Genomic DNA, 22,734 nt, shown 5'->3' on the forward strand with positions numbered 1-22,734 from the left:
CAGCTGCCACCTCCCCTTGCCACTCGTCACTCCAGCAGCATCTGGGCTTTGCTCTGGGTCCAGCCGTTTGGGACAAAGGGGCAGAGGAATTATATGGAAAAAGAGTGAGAGAGAAGAAAAACTTTTCCATAAACAGGGAGGAGATGGGTTTGGGGTGGGTGGGTGGAGAAGGTACGATGAGGGGGAAGGGAGGAGAGAGGAAGGAACTAGCCACAGGGAAGTGGGAGGAGGCGGGCAACATCTGTGTGTGTAGAGAGCCGGGTGGAGAAAGGGATGAGGAGGGGCGGGAAGGTGAGAGAAGTGACACCGGAGGGGTATTAGGAGGGGGCTTTAAGGCCAAGGGCTGCAAGGCCTGAAACCTTCTGGAGAGAAAACTCCTGGGCGTCCACGTATGGGGGCAACGAGCCTTCCCCTCCTGGTGCCTGGGTTGGAGACAGTCCTTCCTCCCCTCTGCCCTCCAACTTCCTACCCACCCTTGCTGGGCTGGCTGCTTTGCCCACCAGCAAACGTCCAAGTCAAGTTCTGTGTCAAGTTCTCCCGGAGGAAAGATGAATTACGGCACATGCAGCAGAGATTCTTAGCTTCTATAGACTCTGTCCACAGCCTGGTGAGGGGGGTGGGCTGGGCCAGGGGCTGGAAGTGCAGTTTGGTAGTGGGGCGGGGGGGGGGGGGGGGGGAGCAGGACTATTCACAGCTGTTGGGAGCTCCTCTTTCAACACCTTCCAGGGCAGCACCTGCCACTGGGGCCCATGAGCCCAAACAGAAGTGGCAGCTCTCCCCTTCCTTAAGGCTCTTCAGGAAAGTGGGTTCCCCTGCAGCCCCTTTGGGTACCCCTTGGACTTGGACTGCCAGCAGCAGAAGCCAGGTAGAACCCCCAGGCTTAGGGTGAGATGATGGGGCCCCTGACCAGTTCTCTAGGGTTGGACTGGTCGCTTGGGGCTCATCTGGGTCCAAGGACTCTTCTGAACCCCTCTTGAGTGGTTCATGTCCCATTCACCTCTCCTTGCCCCTCAGGGCACCCAAGTGGGGCCCAGGAACCAGCGGGGGTACCACACAGGAGAAGGCCTAACCCTCTGTCTTCCTGGCAGAGTGGCAGGAAAGGGATCGTGCTGGACACAAGAGGGACAGAGCGGGGTTTAAGTGATGGTTTATGAAGTGGAAGCCAGTGGAGACTGTTCTGCTGGGAGGGGGTGGCACACAGGTGGGCTTCTCTAAGACATAGCCAACTCATTCCAACTCAGGTCCCCTTCTCTGCTCAGGTCCCCGTCTCTGAGGAGACAGTCCCAATGGCCTCAGAACCAGCTGTTGTGTGAAACAGACACTTTATTTTCCGTGATGAGAGCTACACAGGCACATTTTCCATAATGAGCTACATGAGTATATGGAGGGCTCTCTGCCAGCTCCTCCTTCCGCCCCTTGCCCCTGGGCTGTGACCTTGAGAACTTGGGTACTGTGACCTTGAGAACCTTGTCTAACATTCTGCCGTCTCTAGGGCTGGGGCAGTGCCAGACCACAGGCTGGGTGGGCTGGTCTCAGCCGGTCCACCAGCTCAGGGCCACTTCAGTCTGGTTTGGTTTCCTGGGTTGAAATCATAATCTGTGAGGCCCAACTTTGGCCAAAAATAATGATGCTCTAGCCAGGCCCACAGCTAGAAGACAGCAGGTTCTTGTCCTCATAGAGCAAAAGTGGGCTTCTTCTCTGAGCCTCCCTTTCCACCCTCATGGCGTGGCTTCCTTAGGCCTGCTGGACAAACTACCCCAGTTTCTGGAAGGCTAGGTGGGGGTGGGGCAGGAAAGACCGCCCAGCTTCTCCAAGCCTCTTGGAGTGGAGGCCTGGCTGCATTCCTGACTCTCTGCTGCCCCCCTGTGGCTGTAGGACTAGTTGTCTCCACACCACTGTGGGGTGGGAGTGGGGGTGTGTGTGTGCTGTGGGGTCAGGGGGACTCAGGAAGAGTGGAGCTGAGGCAGAACTGGAGAGATCCATTCTTTGTGTCTGTTCTGGAGGGATCTCAGGCAGGAATCTCTCTGTCCCCACCCCAAGTGTGGTCACACCAGCAACACTGGGACCGCTGTGACATCAACAGGAGGACACTTGCTTTCCCCAAACTTAAAAGAACAGTTGGGGCTTTGTCACTTATTTGCAATGAAGGGGATTAGACATTAAGAACGTGGGGACAGCTGGGGGCAAGTCCACCCTGGCTGAGCTGCCCGAACAGCCATGGCCTCCTGGCTGGAAGAACGCAGGGCAAAGAATTCAGCTTTGTTCTGGGAACAGCTGCCCAAGAAGACTTTAGGGAAATGTGGAAAGGAACAGATACGGAGGGAAAGAGAGCCAGCCCATCTCTGCATCCACCTACTCCCAGGCCAGCCACTGGCCAGGGCCCTGCTGTCCAACGAGCCAGCCCTGCTGTTTGCCGTGAACAGGGGCGCAGGCCTCGAGCGTCCAGGCTGGTGGAGCCAGGCGTCCTCAGAGGTGGTTTGCATGTGGGAGTCTCAGATGAGCGTGCTTCAGAAACTCAGGGACCTTGTTCAGACGCCCACCAAAGTCTCAGAGGAACAGTGGGTCCTATTGGCCTCCTTTCCTGGGTGAGGAAACTGAGGCCCAGGGGGGTCTGAATGAAGGTCACTGCTGAAGGTCATAGGATGCTCAAAGGTTTCCACTTAGTACCAGTCTCCTTAAGTTCAGTATATCGGCCCATCAGTGTGGTACAGCAGCATGTTGAGGGGTAGATAGGAATTCGGGGCAAGTCCCTTGGGATATCTGGGGACGCCTGCAGGGAGCACCCCTCTACAGCCTTTCTGTGTCCTGTAGCAGAGCAGTCACCAGGCTGATGACCTCTGAGGTTGGCTGCACCGTGTCATACTCTGCGAAGAGGTGGCACACGTTCTCCTGGGATTCAGTCTGGCTCTTGGCCACAAACCCAAAGATCCTGGTGGGAGAGGGCAGCCTGAGTGAGGACGGGCTCCTAGGGAGGCCCCCTGCTCAACCCGCAGAGCCCCTCTCTGCTCCTTCCCCAGCCGAGTGGCCCTGGCACCTCATTACAGTTTGAGCTCTCCGAGACGGGGTGTCAGACTGGGAGGTCCCTGAGTTCAAGATCTGGGTTCTCTTCATTTTGAAGTGGGGGTCCCCGGGGACAGGGCCTGTGCATTTCCCAACAGAGTGGGGAGGGCAAGGATGTGTCTCGGCCATCAGCCAGGAGCCTTCCTACAGACTAAGGGGCTCCCCAAGGTTAGGGCCTGTGATGCCCCCATTAAAACCACGGGTTCTTAAGGTCAGGACGGGCCCCCATTCTTCCTTAATTCCCTCCCCATGCTGGGCGGGAGGCCCTGCCTCAGATCTCTTATGGTGACCGACCGAGTGGACAGGAAGGCCTTACCGGGAGGGCTTGCAGTACTTCTGCCACCTGTGGGAAGGAACACGGACAGTAGTGAGTGCTGAGCCTCTGCTCCATGCCTCCGGCTCTGGCCCCAGCCTCTGGCTGAGCAGGGTGGAGAACACCCAGCTTTGTCCCCGCCCCCACCACATCCCGCCTGCCCCTCCGTCTGCTGCCCCTGGCCTGTCTGGGCTCCCGACCCCAGAGCCAGAAGGAAACTTCATGGGCGGCTGGGCCCTGGATGGCCTTCTTCGGGTGGCCCAGCTAGAACTCACTTTTGTTGCTCGGGGTCCATGCCACAGAAGCGGAGGGTGGTGAGGGGGTAATGGCGCCGGAAAAACAGCCTGGGAGGAGAAAGGAGAGAAGGGGAGCAGGTGAAAGCTGGTCCCTGGGTCGTGTGCCTCCACCGTCTCCAGCTCCCTGTCCTCCTGGCCTCCCAGCTGGTCCCCTTGCAGCCCACCGTGATCTTTCACACCCCAGGTCCCGGGGCCTGTGTCTGTACTTCCCGCCTTTGTGGGGTGCTTCTGCCATGTGTCTGTCCTACATGTTGGGGTTTTCTGGCCCCTTTCTCCTCCCCACCCAACCAGTCATCTAACTATTTGAGGACAGGAATTATGTCTTGGTCGTCTCTTGCTTTTCCAGTCCAGGACCAGGCTCTTGCTAGACTGTAAATCCCTGAGCCCAGGGAAGGAGCAACCTCATCCCACTGAGTCCCAGTCGCAGGCGGGTGTTCTGTCAGTGGGTGTGGACGTAATCGATGCCCAATGAATGCTGGTTGATTCCATCTCCGTCCGTCACAGTGAAAAGGGGCTTTGGCAGGTCACTGGAGTGAGGCTCAATGAAGACACAGAACTTGCCTGGGGTCACTCAGCATGTCACTGACCCCGTGGGGTCCAGGACACTGGACTCCGCCTTCATCACCGATCCATAACCATCTTGGCCATGCCCTCCAGCTCACCCTGCCCAGCCCTGTAGCCCCAGGGTAAGGGAAGTCCCTTACTTCCTCTGGAGGTCGGTCAAGGTGATGCCCTGCTCGGTGACTTTGAAGTGGACCGTAGTGGGTGTAGGGAGGACGTCCCTCTCCAAGGTGGTCGAGATGGCCTTCCGTATGGCCAAGGCTCCAGTGAGGGTCTCCACACTCACAGAACTCAGGTAGAGGGCATGGCAGCCTGTGGGATGCAGACAGTGTGCCGGGGTTCAGCCAGGATCCGTGGGATGAGCAGGGGTCACCCAGGCCCTGGTCCTTCTTCTGGCCAGAGCCAGGGGACAGGGTGGCCTGTCTTCTTCAGAAAGCCAGTAGGGCTCCTCTTTGAGCCACCGGGCAGACAGACTGAGCCTGTGTGGGTGACTCTAATTTGCGGCCGACCCCTGAGGATCATCTGTTGCTTTCTACTACCCTGGCCCCTGGCCCTCCAGGGTAGGACGACCTTGCCCTGTGTGTAGGGACGCTCAGGCAAACCTTCCTTCCACCGAGACCCATGGCTGGTGTTGCCTCCCCCTCCCCCTCCCCCTTGGAGCCCCTGTCATTGTTGAGAGAAGAAAAAAGACAAGGATGGGGAGGGGACTATTGTGCTCAGGGGCACAAAGTAGGAGATGTCACTCAAACAAGTGCTGATCTGTGATTGGCCTCTTGATGTGAGGAGGTGGGACCTTCTGCCGGTGGAAACCCCCAGGCCCCCCCAGAGCATGGCAGACACAGAGATCACCTCTAGAGCAGGTACCGTGGGCCCCAACAGACCCCAGCACGTCCGCCTGTGCCCCTGTGTGTGCAGGATGCGGGGTCAGCCTCCCCAGGGCCCCTGCTCTCCAGCCCCTCCTCCCCTCGGCCCACTGCCTGCAGCCTCTCATCTCCCGGTTTACAGGGAAGGGAGGAATGTGGCACCTTGTAAAAGATGAAGAAATAAAGCTGTGATGAGAAACACGTGTGCATGCATGCAGGGCTGGGAGGTGCCCTCCAGGGGCACGGCCAAGCTGGGAGCCTCCCACGCACCACTCACCCGCAGATTTCTTCAGGCAGGAAGCCCGGCTGTCTGCAGAGGGGTCTGAGGCTCCGTCTCCACCTCCTAATTCTGGGCCAAGGTAAAGGAACAAGCCCCGAGGGGCCAGGGTGGAGTGAGTGGAACCCTCTCCTAGGAACAGGCTTCATTAATGCCTTTGAACATCTCCACCACCGCCCACACCTTCAGGAAGTGACTGGGCTGAGAAACCAGGTGTGATTACTGTAATCAGGGGAACGGGGCTACTTCGGGCTCCCCAGTGCCCAGCTTGCAAGCCTTTTGATCCATCCTTCCCTTCCTTACTCCTCCAGCCCCTGGACAGCTGCAGTGACCTGGTCCTCAGAAGCTCCGGACCCCTCACTTCGTTCCAATCCGCACCAACCCAGGCCTTGCTTCGCTGCACGTAGAGAGCCTGGCGCCATCCCTCCCCCAGGGGCTCCCTTGTCGTGCTTCCTCTCCCAGAAGCCCCCTTGCTGCTCCTCCTGTGAGATGACCCCCTCCCTTGCTTTGTTGGGGGTGCAGCTCAGCTGTAAACTCTGGAGGGGGCTTCCTGCTCTGGGCTTGAGGCCTGACTCTGAGTGCCTTTGGGTGAGTTACTTAACACCCCGAACCCTACTTTTCTTGTCTGTGAAATGGGGGTAACAGCAACATCTACTCTACTGGGTGAAGTGAGGTATGAATGAATGAGGGAGTCCCCAGTAAATGTTAGTCCTGGAAGGAAAAAACCCCAAACCTCCCCAGACTGGCTAATTTAACGTTCCTTTGATTCTCTCAAAGAAGGCTACTATTCATCAAACGTCCACTGCGCCAGGCATCGTGCTGAGAGCCTTGCCCGGGTTATCTCATTTAATCCACGCACCAGTCCGATAAGTAGGCCTGATGACAGCTGTCCCCATTTCACAGGTGAGGAAACTGAGGCCCAGGGATAAGCACCCTTAAATTCTCATAGCATGGAAGCAGAGATGTTGACAGATCCTGGAGTATGTACTGGTCACTGTGGCACTGAAATAGCCCACAAATCAGGGGAGACGTGACCACTCGAAGCCCTTCCCTTCCGGTGAGAACACGCAGACCCGGCGCCCCGCCTCTGCCTCCTCGGGCAGACCCACCTTTCTGCGGGATGGCGAGTCTGCAGGGCAGGGCCAGGGCCATGATGGAGTGCTGGCACACGAAGGCCGAGAGGCTCCCTGCAAGGATACAGGCGGTCTTGTGTGAGAAGGCCTTTCCCTGACCACCCTCCCGGCCCAGGGTGGCAGGCCCAACCTCCGGGCCTGGGGGCTCACCAAAGTAGGGCTCCTCATCTGCCCCTTTGAGATGCACCCCTTTGGCGGTGGACTCGATGAGGAAGTGGCGGATCAGGTCACTGCTGTCCTCACCTGGACGCAGAAAGAAGAGAGCATGGGTGTGGGTGAGTGATCCAGAGCCCGTTCTGCGTCTGTCCAGAGGCCAACTTGTTCCTCTGCCTCCTGCCTCTGGGGCTGCAGGTGGGACTCCGGTCTCTAAGGCCTCCTCCGAAAGAGGTGCCCACAATTCTGCTCAAAGACTTCTGCGTCCAGTAACTCTGTCTTCAGGAGACCTTTCTCCTCGTCTCAAGAACTCTCAGGGATGGTTTAGATCAAACCTCAACTCTTCCGCCTGGCTTCTCTCTCCCTCTCCCCGCTCCCTCCCAGCACCCACGATTCTCCACTAGACAGTCTCTGCTGGAGCTGGCCTGGGAGGGCAAACCATGCCCTCGGCTCCTTCTTTAGGAGCTTCCGAAGCTCCTCTCTCCTGGCTCAGGGGCGAGGCTTCCTTGATAACCAACAGCACCCCGGGGCTCACTTTCTCATTTAGTCCAGGAGGGTAAAGAAGTCCTGGCTGGCTTTTCTTCCTTGGGTTTTCCCTCTACCACTTACTTGCTCTGTGGGGTGTCTGCTAACTCTTGGTGCCCGGCACCTCACGTTCGTTGTAGGGAGCTGTACTCCTGGGGTTTGGGGAGGGGCTGTGACCAGGGACCTCGTACAGCGGGGACCTGTGTTTAACCTCTTTCCCCAGTGAGGCACCCTGGTGCCTTCCACAGTGCCTGGGGCAGGGTGGACGTTCTGTCCCTGTGTGTTGCGTATGCGAGACCACAGGCAAGCACGTGATACACTGTCACACACGTGTTTTTACACGTGGTCGGATCTGGAGGGGGGTAGGCACTCAGAAGAGAGCAGCCTGGAGAGGGGCTGGGACCTTCCTCCTCCTCTTCCCGCTATGAGATTAAAGCAGGGAATCTGGGGACCCGGGGAGGGGCTTTCACGGTCAGGCTGGCTGTGAAAGGAGCTTCTCACAGAGCCCCAGGGCTGGAGGGCCGCTGGGGGAGGCTGAGGTGGACCCTGCTCCCAGGGGTCATGGCGGGCCCGGCCCAGGGTCACCCTGCAAGCAGCAGCAGAGCTGGGACTAGACCCCACCATACACTGTTGCCTCCGACGGGCCCTGAGGGAGGACTGAGACAGGCGCATACCTGACGTGTTCTGGGCAGCTGCGGGGGCCTCCTGCACCTTCAGGGCCAGGCCGAATGAGCCTCTGTATGACGAGCTGTCCCTCACGACGAAAGTCCCCGGCCCCTCCTTCCTCAGAAGCTCGATGGCTGGAATGATCCTTGGGTCAGAGACAGTGACCACCCCACCTGGACGCCCTCTGCCCACCAGCCCCACAGGGTCTTTGTAGAGCGGACGTTACAGAGCCACCTCCTGTCCCCAGGAAGTCCTTGCCCTGGTGCGATCTCCACCACAGCTGCTTCTAGAGCCTGGTCCTCAGGTCGTGAGGGCCGCAGGACACGCCCTTCCCTGGACCTGCCCCTGTCGTTCCCTTCTCTGCCACCGCCCAGGGCCCCAACTTCAGGACCCAGGCCTGACTCCCCCGAAGCACCGGGCTTTCTCTTACCTTGCTCTCGGGTGATGCTTGGCTTAAACCAGTATTTAGAGGTGTCCATCACAAACTTCATGATGGGCTGCATGTCCCTGGCAGGACCTGGAGATGGACAGAGAAGGGGGACCCTGTAGGCTGGACAGAGGGGAGCTGGGAGACATTTCTACATCCCCTGCCTAGTGGTCCCATTCAACCCACCCTCCTACCCTAGCCACACTGTATCTCCACCTGCCTGAAAGGGCAAAATGCAACGGAAGAACTTCAGGGTTCAGTGCATCTAGTATGTAGGGGTCTTCCCTTGTATCCTTGGTAATGGATTAAAAAAACCCCAAATAGATAAAAATCTCAGTTTAATGAGAAACAGTTTCTCAAACCTAGTGTTGCCTGCAGGGGACTGAAGAAAGGATAAATAAGCGATTCTGAGATCCATCACTTGTTTGATTTCACACTCTTCTCCTCCTTAATAACCCTGCAGGTTCCTTTGGGATTTATTCAGTTTGGAAAAGAAAATGAAAGAGAGGGTGGAGGAAAGGAAAACAGCAGATATGGGCAGGAAAGTGTGTGCTCGGAGGTCAGGAGATGGGATTCCTGACTCTGACTGGGGACCGCTGTTCGGCCCCTAAAGCCCAGAGGGGACTGAGTGAACTCAAACCTCAGAAGGCCCCTTATGCTCCAATAGCCTGTGAAGTTACAAGGAATTTTGTTGTGAGACTATTTTGCCAAATCGAGTAAGATCCCAGGGTATGAGGAGTGATCATTCCAGGAATCACCAGACCAGGACAGGACTATCACCATATGAAGTCAGTGTGCTGTTTGAGTTGTTCAAATGCCCATTTTCCGGGTCCCTAAGGCAGAGAGCAGCAGCTCTTCATTTCCGCATCTTGAAAAGCTGTGTTGTGGTCAGCTGAGAGTAACTCACAAAAACTGAACTAAAATCTGCAAATGTGTCCTAGGAAAACGGTCAGAGCAGATCCAAAGGCCTGCACATTTCTCTTGCGTTGACATGGCTTCAAGAGTGGGATGGAGCAGCTGGCTGGAGTCAGCATTTCATCCCCCTTGTCCCCCGAACCCTCTTGCAGTCCTGAGTCACCTTGACACCATGTCTGCCAGTCCAGGGAGGGCTGCGAGGCCGACCCTGGGAAGGAGATGGCTGAGCGAGGAGGGGCAGTGAGTGTCCCTGGGGCTCTCAGGGGCTCTGATCACGGCCTATTGTTTACCGCTTTGGGCTCCAGCTGGGTTTGCTCTTTTGGAGGCCTCCAGACGCAGCCTCCGGGGAGGAGGGTGTGTGCTGTTTCGTGGTTTTAGCCGTCTGAACCCGCAGGCCTCGTCTTCGTTCCCCTGTCCGCCCTCATCTGCCGGTCCATCCACCCGCGTCAGAGTTACTGCTGACTCACTCGCCCTCTCCCTCTCCCGTTGCCTGAAGGGTAAAAATCTACCCTTTAGCTTAGTGTTCAAGGCCTTTTACAGTCTGGCCCTAAAGTACTCTCAGCGACCTCACGGGCACCCAACATTGCAGTCATTTCCTAAACGTCCCTGTGCTCCACACCTGCACGGTGTGTGCTGGTGGGCGCTGCGCCCTCTGCGGGGGACACCTTCCTCTCCTGCTTCGGCTGTGGACTCCTGATCTGCATCCAGATCCAGTGAAGGTGGCCCTTCCTCCGAGGAGTCCTCCCAGTTCTCCAGACTGAAGGGATCACCCCTCCCTCTGTGGCCCCCTATGACTTCGAACATTTCTTTACCCTCGTGATTATCCTATTCTACAGTTATCCTTGGTTTGGTCTCTCTTTTCTTTTTTCTTTTTCTTTTTTTAAGATTTTATTAATTTATCTTTAGAGGGGAAGGGAAGGAGAGAGGGAGAGAAATATCAATGTATGGTTGCCTCTTGTGCATCCCCCGCTGGGAACTGGCCTGCAACCCAGGCACGTGCCCTGACTGGGAATCGAACCACAATTCTTTGATTCTCAGGCCCAAGCTCAATCCACTGAGCTACACCAGCCAGGTGGTCTTTCTTTCTAGACTAATTCCCTCTCTCCCAACTCCCTGGCATGGTGCTTGGCGCACAGTAGGCACTCAGGCAGTGCGTTGACTGACTATCGCAGAAGCCCACTGGTGCTTTGTCTCCCCCCGTAGCCAAAGCCTGCAGAGCTCGAGGTGTTGGCTTACCGGTGCCTTCTGGGGATGGGGCGGGAGAGGCATCTGGCGGGGACTGGCTGTGGCTCCTGGTGGCCGGACAAGGGTTGCTGGCAGAAGCAGCCCCAGATCGGATGGAGTCCTGGTGTCCTGGCATCCCCTGGGGTTGGGGAGACCCTGGTTCCAGGCAGCCGTTGATCAACACGATGGGTATGTCCACCATGGAGTTGGCGATGGATGGGGGGCAGCTGCTGGCATGTTCCTTGGCCAGTGGTGGGGAACAGGTGGCTCTGGGCTGGCCCATGCCTGCGATGATATTGCTGGGGACCTGGATGTCACTGGCTTTTGTACACAGGGGCACTGGGCCCAGGCTGTGGAGGCTGGACGAAGAGCTGGCTGGGCTTTCCAAGGACCTTGAACATGACTGTTGCCTGGAGAGGCTGGAGTGGAGGAGGGACTGGCTGCTGCAAGGGGAGAGAGCAGCAGATGGGCAGAGTGTTAGGGTGTTGAGGTGGACGCTTGGGGGCGAGAGACAGGCTCTGTTATTTAGTGATCTAGGTGCCTGTGGCCTTGGCCAAATAAAATACTGCAGAATCCACTCTCTATGGCCCAGAGCAAAAGGCATGCCTGCCTGACCCCCAAGGGGTGCTGAAGGACACAGAAATGTCCCTGCTCTGTGAGTCTTTAGTTGATTAAAGTAGCTGAATGGGCTGTCCCTCCACACATCACAGGGCTCAGGTTGGACGGACTCCCTCTGCTCCCCCAGCAAGGCAGGTCTGACTGAGTTGTCACACCAGCACCCCCACCACGCTGTCTCTCCCGCAAGCCCTGCACACGGGCTGGACCCACGCTGTACCGCCTCCGATCTAACGCAGAGGGAATCTCCCGGCTCTGCACTCAGCCGGACTCTCCCTGAGCTCACAGGCCTGGGCCAGTGGGCATGGCTGGCCTCCACACAGCAGCTCTGGAACTGGGGTGGGGGGACAGCGGCCCTGAGGTCTGGCCTTCCCGTGCAGGGTGTGTGTGCGAATGTAGCTCTACTGGGAGGCCTGTGGGGACGTTGTCAACAATGCCGGCGGGTCTGCCTTCCTCCCGCTGGGTTTTGCCAGCCACAAAGAGGAAGGAGTCTCTTCTTTCCTAAATGGTTCATCCTAGGCCCCTCAGGTCTATTTACATCCTTTTTTAAAAAACAAAACAAAACAAGAACCAAACCCTTCCTCTAGATGGACTGTATGAAGGCTGGAAAGAATGCAGGTGGGCCTTATGAATACAATTCTTTTCCCAAAAGGTGAATGTAAGTCAAGATTTTTGTGTACTGAATCATATTCTGAATGGAAGGCTTGAGATCTCAATGGCTGTGGGGGCATAAAAGAGAACATCCACTCTTTTATTTTTGGTATATTCTCAGATTTTGCTCAGAGCAGGGCTTTTCTCCAGTTTGAGCCTCTGTGTGTGTGCGCGTGTGTGCGCGTGTGTGTGTGTGTGTGCTGGGGGGAGCCATCAGAAGCTATCCTGGGAGTGACCTACCTTCCAAACACATAGCTGATGTCAGATGCTGGGCTGGCTGAGAGCGAGGACACCCTGCTGCCGTGCTGTGGGCCAGGGGCCCCCAGCCCCTTCTCCAAGCCCGCCGAAGCCTTCAGTGGGGAACCCAAGCCCTGGGGGCCCGAGGCCTTGCTCCTCATGCAGGGGATGGAGATGCTAGGAGAGGGCGGAGGATGAGAAGACGGAGCCCCAGATGGGGGTGGAGGACGCTGGTGGCCCCTGCCTTGGTTCCCAGAGAAGATGAGGCTTTCACTGCTGCTGCGGGTCTCTCGGGGGACGTCTCTGGAAAGGAGGAGGCTGCCGCTGCGCGGGGAGCCGAAAGGCGGGCTGACAGATGGGCTGGAGCAGCGCTGGGGGCCATCGTGGCATGCTGACCTCGTGGAGGTCACCTCGATGTACTTGATATCTTTGGGGAGAGAGGCAGAGCATTGGTGAAACTGGGAGGCTGGATGCGCAGCACAGGGACGCTGGGAGGGCCCCCCTCTCCTATACAGACCAGACGACTGAGACTCAAAGAAGAGAATCTCCCTGGAATCAGGATTGGTATCCACCTCCACCCGCAGGGCCCCGTGCCAAAGTCACCCTCTTTGTGGCATCTTCCCTTGGTGGGGACAGACCTTGCCTTGGAGTCAGACAGACCTGGGCTTCAGATCGGGCTCTGCCGCTTCCTATCTGAGAGTTTGGCTAACTGACTTCATCACCCGGAAGCTCAGTTTCCACACCCGTCAAATGGGGCAGTGAGGATGAAATGAGATGAATGGTGGGGGCCCATTGCCATGCCTGTCACATAGTTAGCCCTTTAAAACCAGCACATAGTAGGCCCCTTGTGTATGCCCCACCCTTCAGGCTGAAATGGCTGCTTACCAGAGTGTGCCAGCCGCCTCCTCTGGTGCTTCTATTACTCAGGGCATGAGAAAGCTGTTTCTATGTCTGTACCTACTATGACGCCCTGGTTGCGCCCTAGATGAGCTTTTAAAAGTGCTAATGCCCAGGCTCCCCTTTGCGCCTATTAGACCAGCATCTCTGGGGTGGGCTCAGGCCTCAGGTTGTTTGTTTAGTTCCCCAGTTGGAATCCCACGTTGGTGATTCCAGCGTCACGGTGGCCTCAGAATCCCATGTTGGTGATTCCAGCGTCACGGTGGCCCCTGCCCAGCAGCTCACTCCACCTGGGAGCTGGCCGGATGTGCAGAATCTCAGGCTCCACCCCAGGCCTATCGCATCAGAATCTGCAATTTTAGCAAGAACCTGGGGATCCGGTCCACTGCAGAGTTTGAGAACTCTGCTTCAGAGCACGAGTTCCCAGAGGGCTGGGCGGGCCATGCTGGTGGCTGGTGCACGGTGGCTGGTCATCGCACTTGGCCCTGGCTGCTGGCTCACTCCTAAGCCCTTAAATTCCCCAGTGGGGGCACCTAGAACTTTTGTCCCCACACCACGTTCCTCCCTGGAGCGTGGTGCCCTGTGGTTCTCTTCATGGTGGGGATGGACGCCCTTCTTCCTGGACTGGGGGAGAGGAGCTATCCTCAGTACTTTTCCATCAAAGGTGGTGGAAACTGGGGGTTGCTGAGGGCTGTGACGCCCTGCCTCTGGCTTCCCAGGATGGAAACTGAGGCAGAGGCAGCAGGAAACTGCACCCCAGCTCCTGTCTGCCTGCCCCTCACCTCCTTGGGCCCTGGCATGTGCACCCCACCTGCCATGACTCTGGAGTTCCTGCCTGCCCCAGCCCGCTCTGGGGCAGGGCCTTCTGGCTCTGCTCACCAGCACTGCCTCTGTCTGAGCCTGCTTGGGCCAGAACTGGGGTGCAGGATTGCGTCAGATGGCAATGGCAGGCGATGGCAGGCCGACCTGGGCTTGTTGCTCCAGAGGTGGAGGCCTGGGCCTGGCTTTGTCGTCAGACGAGCCTGGGTGTGGGTCCCGGCTTTGCCACTTTTCCGCCAAGAGGCATCGGGTAACTTTCCTAACTGCCCTGAACCTCAGTTTCCTCGTGTGCACAGTGGGGATGTAAAACCGACGATTGTGGTAAGGGTGAAGTACACGGAGGAATGGAGTCTGGCCCGCACTGGGATTCCCAGAGCATCTTCTCCCGCCTGCTTTTGGGGGCAGTATCGGCCAGGTGGCTAATACTCACTGGCTAAAGCATGGGTCCCACTGCTGACGGCAAGAGGAGAATATTTGGCACAATGTGCTGTGGGCTGTGAAAGAAATGAGGTCTCGGAATGGGGTGGATTCTTCTGGAAGTTTGGCAAGCACAACTTGTATTTTTATAGGACTTTATAGTGTTTATACCCATAATCCTTTCAAGCTTCACAACGGTCCTCACGCCCAGTGCCAGCAGGCATCACTTTTATAGAGGACACTGAGGCCCAGAGAAATGGGGGAAGGGGTGGAGCTGACATTTACTGCACGATTTTTAATAAAGGCTGGTATTTATTAAGTGCTGCGTGCCAGCACTGTTACGGACATGTTACCTGTATTAATTTATTCAGCCCTCACGATAACTCCATGGAAGCAAGAAATACTATTAATTCCCTATAACAGATGAGAAATGGGGGCACAGAAAGGTTAGGGGAGATGTCCAGGGCCACACAGCCAGGGAGTAAGAGGAACTGGGCTTCTGCGCCTGTGCTCTGACTGGGGGCTTCTTGCCTGGAGGAGAGGCTCCTGGGGACCCTTTCCCTGAGGCCTTGCGCCGTGAGAAGGTGCTTGGCTGCTTTGAGGAGGGTCTGTTGGTCTGGGGAAGCTCTGGACCACTTCCTTACCGGGTGGCTCAAACTCTCCAAAGGCAGTGCTGGGGGAGGAGGTAGCCCACGGAGAGTGCAGGAGCGGCCCTGGAGCTGTGAGTCACTTCCTGTTGCCCTGAGGTGCACACGGCTGGGGGAGGGGGCGGCCCCCACCCCTCACCTGGTGCAGTCATTGTTACAGGCCCCTGGGCGAGTCTGAGCAGCTTGAAGTGGAAGCCGCGCCAGCACCTAGGTGGGTGGGTGGGGTCACGTGGGTGCGGGGAGGAGTAATAGTATTTAGGCACCTTTCACTTGGGATTGGCAAATAGCCTTGCCTGGCAGAAACTGCTGGAAATTAAAATGTGGGGGTCTGTTCCAAAGACGGGGAGGAAGGGAGGATAAAGAAGGCAATATGGGGTTCCCTTCGAGGAGCCGAATCCCCGGTGGGATGGGAATCCTGCCCGCTCACCACCAAGCCTGAAGGAAGGTGAGCAGTAGGCAGGGGCAGGGAGCTCATGGCTTTTTCCCCCACAGGGCAGATGCTGGGGTCGGGCATCACCAAAGTCTTTCTGTACCTGCAGGGTGGGGCACAGGTAGGCTTATAGCTGTGAGCACTCGAAACACAGAGTTTATTCTCGTGTTATTATTTATGGATTATTATATTATTTTCCATATGGACAACAGTAAACCTACTTTTGCCCCTGTCTGTATTTAGGGGAGGGATCAACGTAGGATCACCAATGTTTAATTTTTCATTTTGCCAAGGGAGGGAAGAGAAACGGAACATCTGCTAGCACCGCAATTATGGAATGTCTTCCCTTTGACGCCCCAAAAGTTGGAGGGATGAGACCACAGACACACAGTAGTCCTCTTCAGGGGACCGACGTGGCCACGTGACAGCTCACGGCGGTGCCCAGCGTTAGTTGTCATGGGCCAGCTTGTTTGTCACGGGTAGTGGAGGTGTGAGGGGAGGGACTTGGGAGGTCAAGATGCACAGTGTGGCTCAGCACAGTGACATGCGGGCGCTCGCTATTCTGAGCGATCACACAGAACTTTCTAACAGGGAGCCGACCGGGCAGGGCTGGATCAGGAGGGAGTGAGCTCCCAGACATCACAGGTATCCAAGTGCAGATTAGAGGAGAGGATTAAAAAAAAAAAATCTATCAGAAGGAGCTAGGACAGAGCTAGGCAGCTTCTTTAGGCCTCTCTGACCACAGCTGCCTTCTGAGCACCCGAGTCAGGTGGACTCTCATGTCTGCAGGTTGTGGCCAGGACATCCGAGAACACAGACCTCTGCCTATCAGCCCCTTGGAGGAAGGGCCCATGGTCAATGTCCCCGCCTCAAACCTGTGGATGCTCCCCAGAGACTGGTCTCAACACTCCCCCCCCCCCCGGCCTGGAGTGTGTGGACCGTCTGCCTTGGGGCAGGAACATTAAAGTCCTGGACTTGCTCTTGTCACTGGCAATGAGGCCCCAAGCGCCTTCCCCGCAGAGGCACGCCCGGGACTGGCCGTAAGGAGCAGGCTGACTCTTGGGGGCGGGAGGCAGTTCTTTTAACTGGCCTGGCAGGCAAAGCTCAGTGGGAGGAACAGAAGGCAGATCAGGGGCCCCGGCGCCAGAGGACCTGGGTGGCAGGCTCACTTTCGCCCCGGAGCCTGACCCTGTCCTGGGGCTGCTCCTAAACGCAGCCCTGGGGTTTAATAAAGCAGCCACCATTTATAGTGACTCAGTGAGCCAGGACTGGTGGTCAACACCCAACGAGTGTTATTTCTTTTAATCCCTGCAGCACCCTTTGAGGTAAGAACTCATTTATATTTTACAGATGAGGAATCTGAGACACAAAGAGGTGAAGTAAACAGCTTGTGTAAGGTTTGCCTGACTCCAGTGATTAGGCTAGTTTGGGCTCCTTACTCAACTCCATCAACCTCAGGTTTTTCATCCATAAAAAGAGGATGAAACAGTCACCTCTCGGGGGTGCATGGGGAGGATTAAAGGTTCTACTATGAAGTGCTCAGCACAGTGCCCGGATATAGTTAAGCACTCCATAAATAAGTAGAAATCCTCACGGATCCTATCTCGAATCCTAACCACACTCCTTGGCCCACGCCGACTTAGATCCCTGGAAGCCTCAGTCTTCCAGCCTGTCTAGTGGGGCTGCTGCTCCTTGCCCTTCATTTTCGAAGTAAACTTAAAACTTTTTGTTTGGGAAACTGAAGCCGGATGTAGGGGTTTCTGGACCCCTGAGGACTCACTGGTGCGCTGGAGGTGGCTTGTAGCAACCCAGGACAGCTGACGGCTAAATTTCCAGGGTTTCGTCAGGCTCAGCCATTATTAAAAATTAAATTATATAAAAATACAATAAACTGACATTAAAAACAGAAGTAGTAAATATTCCAAACTCATCACATCCCAGCGATTTTCCTGCTTTTGACTATGATCCATACCCTTGAGGTTACCTACATCTGCTGGACTGGTCTGGGGCAAACACCAGGTAATTAATAGCCTGCCGCTCGGTAGCTCCTTCCCAGGTCGCATTCAGTGACATCATGGTGGTGGCTTGATGTGGGAGAATTGACCCCATGGAAACTGGTAAAGGCGTCACATCGGGGCTCTCCTCCAGCCCACCAGGAGGCCATGTCAGATCCCTATTTACACACCGCTGCTTAACGCGGCAGGGCCGCCACCCTGAACAGGCCGAAATCTGGGTTCCCCCCCGCTCCATCCATCCAGCTTGGGCCTCCCCAGAGTAATTCTCCCCTACACAGGGACAGGGGATCAGATGGACACCCCACAAAATTTTTAGAGGACCAGGTAAGGACCTAAGGGGAGACACCACAGAATAGCAAGGTTCCGGGGTTCCACATATACTGTGCTACTATTTATAATTTTGTACAATGCATGGCATTGTACAAAAAATATATATGTATATATATAAATAATGCATGGTATTATACTATATATATATGTATATTTAAATAAATATATTAGCTTATTTAAATTCTCTGAAAAATCACACAAAGCAGATATCCATCACTTTCCAAACTCAGGAGCCAGATAGAAGTGGGTAGTGAGGGAAACTTGTATTTATCCCTTTCATATAGCAGTGAAAATAGAGAAGTTCAGCAAATTGTTTAAGGCTGCAGGTCATCTCCCAGCAGGACATCGCCTCCTGCTCCTGTTCTGTAGAAAAGCCTGCCTTCCTGCAGTCTGGCCCCCTGCCCCCCTCCTGGCACCGTGCCCCGGGTCCTTACCCAAGCCTTCAGGCTCCTCTTTCTTTCTCCTGGGGGAAGCGCTCTGGGTGGGCTCAGCCCAGGGGCCACCAGGCCCGGAGGGGAGCAGCTGGAAGGTGGGGTCCAGTTCCAGAATCATCTGGTTGAGGCTCTCCAGGGAGAGGTCAATGTAGGAGTCCAGGTCGCCCAGGGCGCCTGAGGTCTGCTCACCCAGGGCTGGTAGGAGGCCGCTGGCCTTGGCTCCGGCCGGGGGTGCCTGCTGGAGCCGGTTGTGGGGCTCCTTGCAGGGCGTGGGGGCCATCAGCGTCTGTGCCCCCCAGCCTTGTGTGGTGTAGTAAGGACACTGCGGTGGCAGGTTGGGGCTGGGTGCTGGGTGCAGGGCCCTCCTGGGTTCCTCACAGGAAGCCAGATGGACTGCATGGCCTCCTGCCAGCAGGGAGCTAGACATCACCTGTGACATGGCGGGGGCAGCGTCCGCAGTTTACCTCTGGCTTCCGACCAGCCTCGCTTATATCACAGAGATGTCACCTGCCAACCAGGAGCTCCCAGGACCTGAAAGAGACCAGGGGTGGGAGCTGAGTACCTTGTATAGAGGAAGCCCCTTCCTCTTCTCCCCCGTCAATCAAAGGCATATTTATTCCTTCACTGAGAGACGTGGAAACCGGAGCCAACCCATCTGGGTTTGTGTCTCGGCTCCACCGCTTATAGCTGTATAATATCAGGCAGGTTAGATCACTTCCCCGTGCCTCAGTTTACTTATCTACAAAGTAAGTTAATATTTGTAACATGCTTAGAATAGCCTGGCACATACTAAGCATTATGCAAGTTATTGTTCAGTAAAATAACTTCAACAGATGTTTATTAAATGTCTACTAGGTACCAGCCTTATTTATTAAATGCTAGCTAGTATTTATTGAGTAATCGCTGTGTGCACAGCTACTGGTGTTTACACACAAAGTCTTAAAATCCTCATAACCACCCGATGAAGTAATATTATAATTACACCATATTATACTGTGGGAATGGAGACACGGAGAAGTAAATAACTTGCCTGGAGGGAAGTTGCCAACAAGTGTCAGAGCAGAACGGACCCCAGGGCTGCCTGATGTCAGAGCCCCTGCATTTAGCTGCTACCCCACGTGGGCCAGTGTGTGAACCAGACAAGTGAGCAGGTGAGCAATCACGCAAACAGTGAGACTAGGGAGGAGGGGAAGTGGAGGGGACTCTGTTGGCACTGGTGGGGAGGTTAGGGAGGACTTCCTGGAGGAAGGAACATGTATAAAGGGAGGCAAGAAGGAAAAGCAGGAGCTAGCTGGCCAAGCAGGTGTTCAGAGGCCCTGACAGACAGGGGAGATGGGGAGGCATTCCTGAGCACGCGGGAACAGGATGCACCTAGGGTGGACGGAAGGAAAGATGGGGTGGGGGAGGAAGAGAGCCGCAGGCTGGGCTCAGTGTGACAAGGGGGAGGAGCTGGAGACTGATATAATCAGATAATATTCACGCCCTGGGGGCTCATCCGGGAAAGAGGTGCCTCAACTTCCTCATTTTCCTCACTGTGGAAAGTCCTTCCTGTTATCTAATCCTAATGGCGCATATTAGTACTTTGCTACAGGTGGGGCTTTGTAGGGGGTAAGGAAACTGTAAGGAGCTTGGATGTGCTGGTCACACTATCACTGCTTGCCCTGAGCCTCGCCACTCATCCCCAATACTCCCCAACTCTGCTTCTCCTTTTTCCAAGACAGTTCCATGAGACCCCCTTTCTGAGTCAGACCCCCAATGCTAGAAAAGGTGTTGAGACCAGCCTGGGGCAAATGAAATAAATGTGGACTCTGGAGCTCAGAAGATTCAGATTTGATTCGCAGCTCCAACAGTTCCTTAGGGTGACAGCTGACCCTCAGCATCTTCCTCTGTGAGGTGGGCATGAGAGTTCCTGGCCTGTACCCTCCCCAAGAATGACCTGGAACCAGTGAAGTGCTGCTTGGGAAAGCAGCTGGACAGCTCAGAATGCTACTTAGAAATAAGGGCTTATCTAGGGCATACCAGCTTCATAAGAGTAGATAAGGACAATTTCCATTTATAAGCGTTCACCACGTGCCCAGCGCTCATCTGTGTGTGTTACCGCTGGTAACTCTCCTCTCACAATCCCAGGAAGGATCGCACCCATAGTACCAGCCCATTTTACAGGTGAAGATACTGAGGCTCAGAGAGGTTAAGAAATCTGCATGGGCTGCACACTTGGATAAGGGCTATAGCAGGGATTCAAACCCAAGCTGAGTGCCTTTGGACGCTTAACTCCTTGTGCCACATGGAATTCAAATGCAGAGGGACACCTGAGGTCCAGAGAAGGGATGTGATTTGCCTAAGTCACACAGTAAGTTAAGGAGAAAAGCCAGGCCCCTCTTCTCGTCCTCGGATCCTGCGGGCCTCTGCCAGAGTTCTCCTGGGCCGAGTCCTGGAGGGGGTGGCGCATCCCAGGCTCCTGGAGCGTGTCTATAAATGGCAGTGGAAGGGAATTGGTCTCCTGAGCTCCTTCCTGGGGGCAGCTGAGGACACGGAGCTGCGGCTTTTTCCTCACATCCTCTCAGAGGCCCGGGTTTGCCATGGCAGGACGTCGGCAGGGTTCTCGTCTGGGCCCCGCCGAGGAGGCTGGGCTTACTGACTTTATGGAGTACACTGGGGGCTGGGGTCTCCCCCTGGGTTGAGGACCCAGGATGCCTGCCAACTGATTTGGAAACTACTTTTGTTCCACCCTGGGAAGGAAGCCTTTCCTTCCTTTCTGGACCTCAGTTGTCCCATCTATATGATGGGGATATTACAATAACAGACAATTTAAATGTACTCATTTCCTTTTCTCAATGGTTCTGTGAGGAGGGTACTCTTACGGTGGGGCTAGAGAGGTTAAGGGATTTGCCCAAGGTCATACATCCCACAGAACATAGTGGTGGGATTGGCACTGGACCCTGGGTGGTCAAGGCTCCCATACACTATGCCTCTGCCTCATAGATTTAGGACCCCTTTCAACTGCTCCCCTCCCAGGATTCTGGAGCCCATGGGATAGGCCTGGGGGGGGGGCTGTTCTTCAACCTCCTCTCACTTTCATGTCCCTGAATCTCCCTGGCCCTCCCTGGGCAGGGCCGGGGCGCATTCCTTTATTCCTGGCTGTCCTGCCTCAACTGGTGCACTTTGCTAACTCTCTCTTTCCTGCTCTAAGGGGGAGGGTCAGGTCCCTGGGGCTCAGGACTTTGTGTGTGTGGGGTGGTGGTGGCGGAGATAGGACGTGTAGTGGCCAGAGAGGTCTCCAGCCACTCAGCCCTATTTATAGGTTCTTCCCACCCAATCCCCCTTCAGATTTGGACTCCAATCTCTTTGTTCCCAAGGCCTCTGGAGGTGGGCGCATCCTGCTACCTGGGCACTTTTCCTCTTCTGCGTCACTGCCAACCTCTTTTCCCTCCTGCAGGCCCAGGTTTGCGGAGGGAGAGGGTGGAAGAGAGTAAGCCTGAGTGCCCCCAAAAGCTACTTGCCTCAACCCTCACTCAACCCCCATCCTGGAAGAGTGGCTTCTGATCATGTCATCCCCTCCACCCCGGCCCAGGGACAGCAGGGACCTGCGGGACCACTGAAGGCTATGGTCCCCCGCCTCTGGGTTCCTGGCAGCCTGAGGGGCCCAGCACCAGGGCTCAGGCCAGGCTGAAAGGCGGGAGGCCTGGTTCTGTGCCCATCCCCCTCCCAAATCTGCATGGCCCTGGGCCAACCTCTTCCCCTCCCTGCACCGTAGTTCTCTCATCTGTACGCCCGGGACACAGAGTTTCTCCCTCAAAGTGCTGGACTCTGCGGTCTGTGGTCCTGAGACTGTTTCTCTCTCATTCACAGCCCCTTCCCCCTTTCTCTCCCCCTTCACCCTCAGCCTAGAGCCTCAGAAGTGGAGAAGCAGAGGCCACAGGGTTAAATGAGTCAGGGCTGGAAAGGTGCTGAGTCTCCCTCTCTTCTCCCTAAAGAATCAAGGCACCTACCTGGTGTCCAGGGCAGACAGGCAGCTGCGTTCACTCCTGGCTTCTGGGATCAAGACAGCTCAGAGACCAGGTAAGCAGTCAGGGGAGGTGCAGCTCACCTCAGACCCGCCTTAAGAGCACCCGCCCCCCTCCTCCCGTCAGGGTCCTGCACGTGGCCAACAGCCCGCAGGCCCCGCCCCTCCCCTGGCCGGTGGCTCAGGTGGGGCTGGCCCAGGCCCAGAGAAGGGAAGCACTGGGTGGTGGTGGCCCGGCCTGGCCTGAGGTGGGCTGGGGTTGGGGCTGTGTGTGAGGAGCTCCCGGACTGTCTTTCACCCCCAACCGCGCCTTGCCCCCGTGTGTACCACACGCTCAGCGGAGCCTTGCTGGGTTGGGCGGGGACCTGTTAAAACCAAGGTGTGCTGGCTGTGGGCATTCCTGTTACCACGTGCCCGCTGGGGGAGGGACCTCGGGCTGGCAGAGCCGGCAGAGGGTGAGGTTCTTGACCTAGGGAAGCAGGATGCCAGGGGGCAGGGGGCCCTCCCCACAGCCTCGTCCTGGGTCCTCTGGGCTGGTTTGCTCCGTGGCAGCACAGGGGGAGGGCGCATGGCAGTTAAGGCTGGGCGCAGGTCTTTTCTTCTTAGTCTGGGAGTGGGGCTTTTGCTCAAAGTGGGGAAGCTCTGAGTGTCTGGAAGCCTTTGAGAAGGGGCCCGTAGCCATACTTCATTCATTCATTCATTCATTCATTCATTCATTCACAGCTCTCCCTTGGCAGGGTCTGGTCTGTGCCCCAGGGTGGAAGTCCACATGGGGTGATAGCAGAGAGTCCAGAAGTCCAGGCATTTCCTCTCCCGGGCCCCACAT

General features: G+C 56.2%; 1 protein-coding gene across 1 annotated transcript; it reads right to left on the reverse strand.

Annotated features, from left to right (window-relative positions):
- Window positions 1-1,315: 1,315 nt before the first annotated feature.
- Window positions 1,316-22,181, reverse strand: TNS4 (tensin 4). Its single transcript, XM_037129801.2, has 13 exons — window positions 21,895-22,181; window positions 17,906-18,436; window positions 11,920-12,343; window positions 10,426-10,856; window positions 8,278-8,364; window positions 7,856-7,981; window positions 6,654-6,746; window positions 6,480-6,557; window positions 5,371-5,442; window positions 4,374-4,542; window positions 3,649-3,717; window positions 3,377-3,403; window positions 1,316-2,929 (listed from the first exon to the last, which is right to left on the reverse strand). The coding sequence occupies exons 2-13, from the start codon at window positions 18,342-18,344 to the stop codon at window positions 2,788-2,790; spliced, it is 2,157 nt and encodes a 718-aa protein (XP_036985696.2). The 5' UTR covers window positions 18,345-18,436; window positions 21,895-22,181; the 3' UTR covers window positions 1,316-2,787.
- Between the last annotated feature and the right edge of the window lie 553 nt (window positions 22,182-22,734).

Source organism: Artibeus jamaicensis, unplaced genomic scaffold, assembly GCF_021234435.1.
Source record: "Artibeus jamaicensis isolate MK-2021 breed Jamaican fruit bat unplaced genomic scaffold, CSHL_Jam_final contig_2259, whole genome shotgun sequence".
NCBI lineage: Eukaryota > Metazoa > Chordata > Mammalia > Chiroptera > Phyllostomidae > Artibeus > Artibeus jamaicensis.